This window comes from Leuresthes tenuis, unplaced genomic scaffold (genome assembly GCF_036924035.1).
Source record: "Leuresthes tenuis unplaced genomic scaffold, fLeuTen1.0.hap1 SCAF_4, whole genome shotgun sequence".
In the NCBI taxonomy this organism is placed as follows: domain Eukaryota; kingdom Metazoa; phylum Chordata; class Actinopteri; order Atheriniformes; family Atherinopsidae; genus Leuresthes; species Leuresthes tenuis.
The window spans coordinates 18229255-18240758 of NW_027325358.1; the positions used below are offsets into that span (position 1 = coordinate 18229255).

Here is an 11504-nt window from a genome sequence, read left to right on the forward strand (position 1 = left end):
GCATCATGTTTCTGTGGCACTAGTGATGGCATTGCATGGAAAACCTCCAATGGTCAGTCTGGACTCAAACATCTAAGCAAACTAAACACCAAAAGTGTTTGTAATTTAAAGTGAAACCAAACAGACTACCAATCATGTGAGGTAGAAGGAGAAATAACAGACAAAAATGGAAAAAAAAATGGCAACAAAGTTTCCATCTGGCAAACATGAAATACTTGATATTACAGAATAACTGCGGTGCTCGAAACTTTTTCAGCAATGTTAAAGGTTGTCTTCTGAATGTCTCTTGAGGTAGCCTTTAATGTTGCCTGTACCTTTTTATTTCCCCCATGATGGTAATAAAAAGTAGCACTAAGGTGAATGGTGCATCGGCTTGGTCCTTTTGGAGAGTTTGTAGTTGTAGTACATGACAGCCTTGGACTGTGAGGCCCGCCTGGGCCAGCAGGTGTGTCCATTGCCGAAGTGGTCCTCTAAACAACGACATATGTAGGAACCATCTGTGTTGAGGCAGTGAGCATGGCGGCTGCACTTGTGAGACCCGGTTAAACATTCGTCCTTATCTTTGGAGAAGAATTGTAAGAGATTAGAAATGCACATTAATGGTGAATGGTTGTCAGATGAATTTGAATCTTTCTTATAGTGGAAGTGGCAGATTGATTTCAATGCATGAAGGTAAACTGAAGGCCCTTTATTGTTAAGTCACATTAAATCAATACAGTGAGAGCAAAGCGTTTCAGTTATGGCTGCTTCAAACCTGCTCAAGAGATCATTTTGCAGTGCTCATCACATAGATGAAAACAAAAACAGCTTGTGTGGGTGAGCTACGAGTGCTCATCAAATAAACACAGTCTCTGTATTTTCTGCTGCCAACCACATCTTCACAAGATCCCTCTCTCTGCCAATTACACAGACGAGGAGAACATGTGGGGATGTGCTCAGATCTATTCAGTCATTTGCAGCACTGACATGGAACAGATCTGAGTGTGTGGTGAAAAATCCTGTGGCCTCGTGGTCATCTTAACATCCCTGGTTTGATTCTGGTGAGGAATTTGTGCTGTATGATCTCCTCATGTTCCCTGTCTATATAAATTGCAAATGTTTGATCAAAATAGTCAGTCAAAACCTCTCATACACCTGAACAATAAAGTTGATTATTGTTTCACATTTCAATTTCGACATTATTGTCACAATTACATGTTGAACAAAAGTATGCACTCTTTGGTTATCTACAAAAGACGACAAGCATTTTTCAACCAGCAGCCAGATTAAAGCTGTGCAAGATACATTCAATCTTAATGTCTCACAGGCACAGATTTATAAAACACAGTTTCTCAGTGAAAAAAAGTCTGGGGTCTTACCTGCCACATACTAATGCTTTGTGACAAATGTGCTGGGTTCTGAAAATCATTTTGAATGTCAAACCACAATCTTTTCCTGGCCTTAATCGAGTAGTTTTGCTGCCTAAACATGACAACATAGTAAGTGAGAACAAAAGTAAAGTTAAAAAAAATGTACTATGTAAAGCTTGCTGTGCAAGCTTCCAAAAATAATGGGAAAAACTATTATTTCACATTAATTTCTTTTCTCTATTTGAAGTTTTAAAGAAAGAAGGGGAAACAAAACCTAAACTGAAAATATGTTTGAAATTTGCCAGTCAGCAAAACAGTTATATAACCTGGGCTTAAATCTAGGATCATTTCACTACCAGCATCCCTGCAGCCTACCAGTCTTAATACCTCAACCTTAATCAACATTATGTTGTTTTTAAACAATGCCTAAACCAGCTGTAATAAAAAAAATATAAGATTTTGTTGCTTTTTGACATATGTACGTTGTAACCATACTCTAGCTGGTTGAAAATAGAGCAAAAAGTAGCCTTAGACAAACGAATAACTGCCTTCAATGAGAAATCCCACCTTGTTCCCCCGGATAAAGATCTACAGACTTATTCCGCTGCCAGCCCCCAACCCCTGAATATGGACTTGTTTATTGAACATGATTAATATCAAAAAGTTAAAAAAAAACAATATTTTACTCTGGTGACTGGGTTTTTATTTTTTACCTCGACATTCCACTGAGCCCTGCACTGTTCCCATCACAAAGCCGTCTTGGCACACACAAACATAGCTGCCAAAAGTGTTCTTGCAGGTCCTTCGTGGTGGACACACATCAACGTCCCGACACTCATCTACATCTGCAACAAAACGCAAATGTGTCAAACAACCAAAACCCATTACAGTTGAAATGTCTCGCTCTCTTGTCAACACAACCCAGCCCCCCCCTTCACCTCTTAAAATAACATATACACACACACATTCTTGAACTTTCAAGGACAAGGTACCCAAATGTTTCTTGTCTTTGCCCAAACAGCAATTAACTTCTAAAAGACACACAAATGACTAGCTTGACCTCAGGGCTACTTCTTTGTACTCAAGCCTTGAAAAGTGTGCTTCTGTTAAAAGACAAGAATGGACATACACGTATTTCCCTTCAGGCAGGTGAAGTACTTTCTGGGATTTCAAAGTTCCCCTCTGCAAGAAATTTTTTCATCCTTGTAAAAGTCTGCGTTTTTATGAGTTACAAGACAAATCATGAGCAAAATCATAGATCTTATGGCTGTAGATCTCTGCTTTGAGTGTGTAGAGCAACAGCTACAGTCTCTGTTTTTTTTTACTGTGTTTTCAAGTTTGAAAACTCATGAGATCCAGCTGTACATGTGTGTTTGAGCCACCATCGGATCTTGAACATTAAAATGAAAATGAACGACAACCAAGATTACAGCAGGACGTCTCTGTTTGGTACATATGCTAACTACCTGCTTGTGTGAGTGACTCCGTGTTTCTAAGCGCTCGTAGAAGCAGCAAATCAACACTTACAGTTTTGTTTAGAAATTTATGAACACAAAGTACCATTACCCACCTCAGATGGATTTTCACTCAGTGTAACCATGATGTGTGTAATTAATTCCATTCATATGTCTAATTCCAACAAAACGAAGACAATAAAAACACTTTCGATCACCACTTGCGGTACAGACTCAAGGCTTTTTAGTGTTTGAACAGCCTACACTTTTAACTTCGGTCTCCCTTCAAAGCTAGCGTTGTACTGGGCCTTGTTCATAAAACTGAAGTCCTGAAGTGCCGCAAACAGATCCAAAGTTTTTCCCAACAGTGTTACTGGCCAGAAAAAAACTAAAAACATCCACTGGTCCAAGATTGCGTCTTTGTGTTAGCTGAAAGGGTCAGTGTGCCTCCACAACCAAAACCTTTTCTTGGAGACCTCTCTTAAGCAAAATTAAAGTACCATACTCTCCGGATCACTCCTTCCTTGCAGTGTGATAACTTCTGCTTTTAAAATGCTTGTGGTGGATAATATGCACAATGGAGCACCCATGAGCGCACGCTGCTGAGAGGGTTTCACCATAAAAAGAAATCCTGTGTTTCACTCATTGTGATGTTCAAGTAAAAAGGGTTAAGAAAAAAAGTCTTATGAGCAAGAGTTTAAGACTTCCGGATAAAACAAGTTTCTTCTGCATACAAGTACTGAGAGATGTGTATACCTCTTTTTTGAGCTTTGGGGCAATGTTTAAAGTGATAATACATAATTTCAACAATGCTGATAAGCCAGAAAACATGGAAGAGCATGCCATGAGACCTTCAAGCTTAGTCAGCAGTCAGTGTTATACTCATTAGGGTTTGAATGCTCTACAATGGCGTAATTCATTCATATTTATTTTTTCAATTTAATCTTAGGGTACTGCCTCCAAATTGTCACTGCTGTTTGTCAGAAATGAAGCTGGACAACTGTACAGAACTCTGTAAGACTTTGTAGTTTTCATTTTGCTGTAAAAATGAATGGAAAGCAAACAAATACGGAGCATTGTGTTATAAAACAATAAGGCCAGAGCTAAACGCTTTTCACTTGTTCATTTGGCCCAGATGATGTGCTGCAGCTAACTTAAAGTTTGTTCAATGCTGGTTTATATTCATTTAATTTTCAGCCTGTTGGATTTCTCTGAACAGCTAATCATATATCAAATTAAACCAACGCTGCTGGTCATGTCTGTCCATTAATGTGACTGAATAACTGAAGCACTTCGCACTTCTGCCATGTTTAAAGTTACATGTATATGTTACTAGGTTAGGCCTAGTAACATTTCCATCTGAAATGTTATGGAAAAACATCTGGGAGTAATTCACACATGACACAGACACGTTGCGTTGCCACTGGATGAATGGAAAGCAGAGCAAGTGTGAAAGGGGCTTAAGAGAGTTATATCCAAACTGGAAACAGATTTAACACAATCAATGCAACATAACAGACAATTCACCTTATGTATTGTATGTTGTACTATATTTAGAGTGGAAAGACACATGTTGATCTTTTGTTACATTTGACTATAAATATAAAAACGTCTTTTCTATTTCTCATCTCACAATAGTTTACATACTTTAGTGCACCAGTGAGGAAAATGCTGGGATTTGGACATCAATTAATTCCCTCCAAAATTGCTCCCAGAGTGTGAGAATGTCTCCTTAACAGCCATTAGAGAGCTCTGCCTCATTACAGGACAGGAGCTGTCTGTTGCTTAGTTTTTGTGGGGAGTATGAGTCATAAAGTGGACACTGATGAGAGTCCAGGGTGCATTTTTCTTTACTTTATCTAATTGAAGGCCTCTAACAATTTCTTGGGCCGACTGCCAGGGGTAACTTTGCTACAGGCATACCTGATGGATGGGAAGCTGTAGGTTCTCCTTGCAACTTTCAGAAAACCCTTGTCATTAATAACACTAATTGCCTTAAGTGAATCGTAGTCATTATCCAGTTGGTCATACTTGCACCTCGCAGGTAGGCATGAATAAGCATTGAGTATGAGATTGAGCACAAGACTGAACGATGTAAGTCCTCGTTATAACAAACACTTTTGTGTTTGGAGACGTTATGAATATGCAAATTATCTCCACCTCACTCCTCTGTGGCCCTCTCCACTCTCTCTTTTCTTGGTTCTATCAAGTATACTCGTGAACACTTGTTGGGAAGATTTTATTGGATCAGTATCCAACAACGTTGTAAAAATATTTGATCAGTTTGAGTAATTAATCTTCTCTTCATTTCGTTGTTGTCGGCTGCGCAGCTGCTGCCTTTGCTTTACTCGGCTGTGCAACTCTATTTTACAGACAGGAGAGAGCAGCAATACAACAGTAGAGACTTGCATTCTGAACTGAAAAGACACGTGTACGCTGTTTACAAGCTTTTAGCTAAATTTTGTTAGCACACAGCGAATAATAGTTTAAAAGATAAGTGTTGTTCTCATTTTTCAACCCTTAATCTTAACATTCCTGACAGACACAGTAGAACACATGCTCATCTTTTTCCAGAGGGTGAGTGGATAACAGACTGTGAGCTAGAAAAACCGCCTTTAAGTTAAAATTTCATAGAAACATCTGTTGATGCCTCCGTGTTTTTTTAAAATTGATTTAATCTGTATTGATATATCATCCGGCTAAACAATAACCCCTCCTAAATATACTGAATAATTCAGGAAATCAAAATGGAGTTTTGGTCTAATTATCAGGCCAAAAATCCCCATGAAAAGTGAGAAGTCTGAACATGTACAACGACAGTAATTTAAAGAGATGTGTTTTTGAGGAAGTATTACCTTCACAGGTCTTGTTGTTTGCAGCCAGATGGAGGCCAGGGGGACACAGACAGCCCACTGTTCCCAGTCTCTCCAAATGACAACCAAACTGGCAGCGCAGGGAAATACATTCTGCCTTTGCTGGAAGACACAAAGGGAAAAACTAGCCAAGGATGGTTCAGATGGTGACATGTACTGTTGTACCCCCACAACACACTGGTATAGAAGCACAATTCTACTTAAAAATCATTTTTAGCATATTCCATCCAGGACTTATCTTTGCTATTTGCTACCCACATTGCCCTTGAAATACAATTTCACTGCTAAGCTTTGTTATCTCTTCAGACTTTAACTGCTAGTTTGAATAAGGAAATTACTCACTGATGCAGGTATATCCATCTGCACTGAGCGTGTATCCTGATTCACAGTAACAACGATAGCTACCGGGTGTGTTCATGCAGCGTTGGGAACACGGTCTTTCCAACAAACCACACTCATTCACATCTGGAGTTAATATGGAACATTATTTAAGCAGTTGATAGAAATCCTTGTGCTAAATGATGCGGAAGGACACAGGTAATGGTTAAGCAGTTAAAAACATAAGGCTGGCAAAGATTTTTTTGAATTACACTCCACCTTCATCACACTGTGGTCCTTTATACCCTTTGGAGCATGAACACTTGTCTGGTCTTACGCATTTTCCATGTATACAAGACTTCTTGCACACAGCTGTAAAGCACAACAGACACAATATTAACCATAACATGCTAACACCAGTTACTTCTGCATACCAGTATAGGAAAGTGAACGCATGATTAATAATCTTTTTATATATATGGTTATGGGGAAAACCACACAGTGTAACCATGTAACCATGTAAGCAAACCATGTAGCTGCTAAAACAGCAAAAACCAGCCATCTAGCTCTTCTTTTTGTTCTTCTGAATCCTCTCCTAGCTGAAGAAGTGTTTGCAGCCTCCTAGAGCTAAATGTCATCCACAAATATGCAGCAATAGTTTCCATTTCAGAACTGTTCATGTCTCAATCTAATCTCTCAAGTGTTCTCACAGATATGACATTTTGTGTGGTCGTTGTTGACACAAATAGTGCACACAAAAGGGTATTAAGTGCACATGGTTTGTCAGTGGGAAGGGGCATTCACATAAAAGTCACACACAAGACACTTGCTGTGAGGACTGTGACCATCAAATCTGATCTGTATTGACTAAGAAAACAAAAAGTGGAAAGTGGAAGTGAAACAAAATGGGACTCCAAAGTCCAAAAATATCGGTCTAACACAGGACTGTAACCCCAGCATCTTGGGTGAAAACCTTTGTTTATAGCCCCCATCTGGCCTTCACACATTGATTCAAATGGATTCATGCCATGCATGGATACTGGGTTTTTGGGCTATAAATCCAACACATAAATCCGAGTTGAAATGTGCCAAAATGCATAATAAAACATCCACACAATATCTAATGGAGCTGGTTGAGGTGCAGTTAATTTTACCTGTTGCACACAAGATCGGGAAGTTTGATATTATGTGTGTGTTTATGTAAAATCTTAACTCGCTTATGTAAAAAAATTAGATATCTGATACGGCTAAGAAATGTAGTGGAGTACAAGTAAACAAAAGTATAAAACAAGAATATACAATTTAGTAAAGACCTCAATCTCTCTCAAAACATGGCATCCCATTTAATCATTTATTTTGCACCACTGATGAAATCAATTTGTTGATATACAAGCAAAAAAATAAGATTTATGAAGAAAAAATGCAAAAACCTAAAGATGAAAGAATCTAAAGAAGAAGAGTTTCCTCGCATTTATTTCTTCTTTTTTGTCCCTCATTGTACTGTTTGCTGTGTTGCTGCACTGGAAATCAATGACCTTTGAGTAATGTATCATTGCAGATGTTAAGTCACTGATCTGCAGAATGGCTTACGCTGACAAATGCTGTTAACATTCCTCCATCCAAAACAACAGGAAGTGGCCTGACCATAGTTACAGAGTCCCGTCTGTGTGTGATCCAGAATCTTCTCCAGTGCATCCTCCACTGACCTGTGGAGGCTGGGACAAAAGGGTGTCAGGTCAACAGGCACCGTGAGGTTTTTGGGGCTTCAATGTCAACACAGAACTCTGCACCCTGATACTCTGTCCTCTAACCTCTCTAGTTCCTCCAGGGGATAAACAGGGTTCCAGGGGAGAAATTTTACCCTGGTAGGGGGTAATTCTTTTGATTTAACCCAAAACTTTGGGAATGGGGCTGATGAGGCTGAACATTTATCACTGGTGGAGGATTCCCAGCATTTGTCTGTCTCATTCATCTCACAATTTATCGTCACTGTAACTCATAAAATGAATAAACTTTAAGTTATAGTGCAGGCTTTGTTGTGTGTAAAGAGAACACTCAAACATTCAGGCCAGTTTCAATCAGCTACAGAGTTACACCTTGCAAGGAGAGATATTTCACTCTTTTACCAACTTAATTTTCCTATTCTACCCTGTACCTTAAGCACCAGAGGAATTGCAAAAGACCATGGTCTGAAATGATCTTGTATATCCTTGGAAAAAGTGCCTGGTGAGGTCACAGTTACTTTTGTCAAAGTGTGCTCATAGCTGTTAGAACTCAGTTGTTTTGTTGTTTCTTTCTTTTTTTTCTTGCTCCAACCTGCATGCTGTGACATGACCCTTTTTCTCAGACCCAAAATTATATTTGGGAAAGACTAAGCCTTTTGTAATTTTAAACATGACTTTTGCCTGAGTGGCCATTTTCCTAACCTGTATTTATGGCAGGTAGGTTTACTATTTTTGTACACATCTCGAATTACACATTAACCACATCATACCCACAACTCATGCAACTGTATAATGTAACTGCATGTTAAAAGTGTTCCTTATTCCTACGCATATACAACATGTGTCTTTATATTACGTCCAAGTGAGAGAATAAAAACCCTTCATTTTTTAAAGAGTTGACTGAACTATTGCTGAACTATTTAGTCTTATTAGACAAAATCTGTACATATCAAATGTTAAAAAAAAGACTGCCTAAAGGTTATAATCCAATTCAGATTTTAATCAATAGCAAACCAACTTTGGATAAATAGATAAATAAAAAATACTCTTACCCTTGCTGATGATGAGCCAGTGAGAGGAGAATAAACTGCACCACAAAGATTTGCTGGCTTAATTCAACCATTTTTTTTCCACTAGAGTTTCTGATACAATCCTTGAACTACATATCAGCGTCTTCTGTCCTCCAGTCAACTCTCTGTCAAACAAGAAGGGTGTTTTGAGTGTTCAAAGAACTGGAGTATTTGTGTGAATGTTTGAAGAGGGGGAGGTGGGGTTGCATGGTGTAATTGTACAGTGCTGACGGTAAGAGATGTGAGAGCTCACCTGTGTGAGGGGAGAAAGACACAGTGGGGTAAACAGTGTCAGGGAAATAAATAAAAATGTACACTTGTTCCATTAATCTAAACCATAATTTAATATATATATTCTGACTGTTCCCAGGTATGTTTCCCACAGCCACGGTGTATTTAAAGTTGATGTCAGTTGTTATGGCAGTATTGCAGGTTCCAGTAATTCTAACTCTATCAAACTGCATTACAGTCACAGTTGAAGTGCTGTTCAAATGAAGCTGTAAAGACTTGTTTAGATATTTTGCTAAATAAGTCAATTCACTGTTTTGTGCAGATGATAAGATCTTCGCCAGTGTTAAATCTGTGCAGCTGTGAAGCTAACCAACTATTGTGGTTTAGAGTGTTTGGAGTTTGAATATTCTTTGTGTCAGTTCCTGTTTTATTTGGTAAGAACTCTTCCCCTCTGTGTTGTGTTTTCTTTTACTTCCCATGTTTGTCCTTCTCGAGCCTCTGTAATTATCTTGATTGTTACCATGTGGGTTTCTTAACCCTATCAGCCTCTACTCTATGTATGTAGTCTTGTCTCTCCCTTTTCCCTATTTCAGTCGATCTGTTTCACCAGCCGTGTTCTCCTCCCTGTCGAGGGTCAGCATTTGGTTCCCTCCTCATACTCTCACATAAGACACAAAATCGGTTTGATGTAATATAAACAGCAGGCTGAGCTTAGTTTTTCAAACAATGCACACTCTCTCTCAGTCTCATGGCAATGCCCACATCTCATGGCCTCTCCATAGGTGTGCCCCAAGGTTCAGTGCTAGACATCCCATTGTTTTACAATATACATTACTTTCATCGGCCCGTTCACCAGCTCGTAAGGCTTTTTCATGAGGGCAGAAATTTGTTTGGGTTGAAGACACCATACTTGTTGGAAAAAAAAAATTAATATGTAAAGACCAAGGACTGTGTTGAACTGAAACATACAGTATATTAGATATAGTTTTTGTGTTTTTTTAAATTTTTTTATCAATGTTGAGATTAAGCTTAATATAACTGTAGTTTATATAATTTGTAAGTCTGACTGATAAGATTTTTTATGTGAATATTATATTTTGCCTCTCTACCACAGCTACCCTAATTTTTAGATGTTGTGTTTGTCTTTTCAAAAGTGTGTTTTCATAAAAAAAACAGAGTAACAATGATCTTGTCTTCTTTTTTGCTCACACTGCTGAAAAACAGAACATGAACATTAAGACTGTTTTGAGGTCCAAGGGTTTTCCAAAGCCTGGGACTGAGATCCCAGGGTCGGAAATAACTGCTGGCAGCCTTAGAGGTGGTGTCTTTGAAGCCTTAACTATTACCAGGACTGATCAGTGTGCAATCAGTTGTATTAAGCTCAAAGGCGGAGTCCATGTCTGGATGCCTGGTGGTCCACTCACTAAGCAGACACACACACAGTGACACATGGACACGTATCCATGACTTCAGACAACGTTTCTTTGACTTACATTAATTCTTGGAGGCTTACTTCTTAACCATAACTGCTACTTGTCATACCCTAACATTACCCCAACCTAAAAGCATATCTTTATTTTAGAATCTATTTTATGATATGAAGACTTTTTTTTTTCTCCTCATAGAAAAGATTTCCCTCCATAATGTAACGGAGGAAAAGTTCTGAGACCAAAACATACATTCTGTTTTAATGCTGCATCCATGTACACACATGAATACAAAAGTATTTTATGAATGGATGTTGTGTTAACCTCCCTGCAGCATTACTGAATTCACAGACCAACTTTTTTTGCATCCACCCATTAAGGCCAGACGCATCTCTTTTTGTTTAGATGGTTCAGAGAAACTTGGACTTTTATACTTCAGGTTCCACTCCTCTATTTGTCTGACCCCAAGACTACAAATGGGATATTTGACGGGTTCCTTCTCACCCATTTAGCTCATTATGAGATTATTTAACATAGGTGTTTCCAAGGAAAGGAGACCGTAAACCATGATAAACACACTGAAACCGAAAACCATACTGTTAAAGAAAAAATATTGATATGAGGCTCTGTGTGGCACTGAGGGAGGTGCAGCTGAAGGTGAATGAGAACTTAAAATGAATGTGTTTTGTCCCGGTTCATTTTCAACTTTCACTCCCTCTGTATACACGCAGGACCCCACCAAACCCTTCACATTAAATGTTTTTTGTCAAATGTGTCACGGCCATACATCGGCAAGTGAGGTGGAAAGAAACCATAAAATAGCTGCACGCGGTCTGCCTTGAATTAGTGCCAAACCTCACTCAGTCTTAGACAATACAATTAGACTTACTCCTGCCTGCCAAAGAGGAAAAGAGTGAGGGAAATGTAGAGCAAAAGAAAAAAAGAAAGTGGATGTCAACAATAAAACTGAATGACGAATGTTGTCAGTGCTTACTCAGTGTGTGGCAAGTGCAGAAGTCGATCAGAGAGTTGAGCTGCACGCTCTTCCATCTGCCAGC

At 38.8% G+C, this 11504-nt stretch overlaps 1 protein-coding gene and 1 long non-coding RNA gene across 2 annotated transcripts; both read right to left on the reverse strand.

Moving 5' to 3' along the window:
- Positions 1 to 201: 201 nt before the first annotated feature.
- On the reverse strand, positions 202 to 5936 carry LOC140304891 (nephronectin). The gene is made up of 4 exons (XM_072383696.1): positions 5921 to 5936; positions 5659 to 5778; positions 2063 to 2194; positions 202 to 560 (listed from the first exon to the last, which is right to left on the reverse strand). The coding sequence occupies exons 1-4, from the start codon at positions 5934 to 5936 to the stop codon at positions 352 to 354; spliced, it is 477 nt and encodes a 158-aa protein (XP_072239797.1). The 3' UTR covers positions 202 to 351.
- A 119-nt stretch (positions 5937 to 6055) lies between these two features.
- On the reverse strand, positions 6056 to 7690 carry LOC140305048 (uncharacterized). Its single transcript, XR_011915316.1, has 3 exons — positions 7585 to 7690; positions 6274 to 6366; positions 6056 to 6141 (listed from the first exon to the last, which is right to left on the reverse strand). It is a non-coding gene; the product is annotated as an uncharacterized lncRNA (long non-coding RNA).
- Positions 7691 to 11504: the final 3814 nt, after the last annotated feature.

Coding starts and splice junctions, on each gene's coding strand:
- LOC140304891 (XM_072383696.1), bottom strand. Junction 2,195..5,658: donor AAACAACAAGACCTGTGAAG/GTAATACTTCCT, acceptor GTTTTGTTGCAG/ATGTAGATGAGTGTCGGGAC. Junction 561..2,062: donor GGGCTCAGTGGAATGTCGAG/GTAAAAAATAAA, acceptor TCTTCTCCAAAG/ATAAGGACGAATGTTTAACC.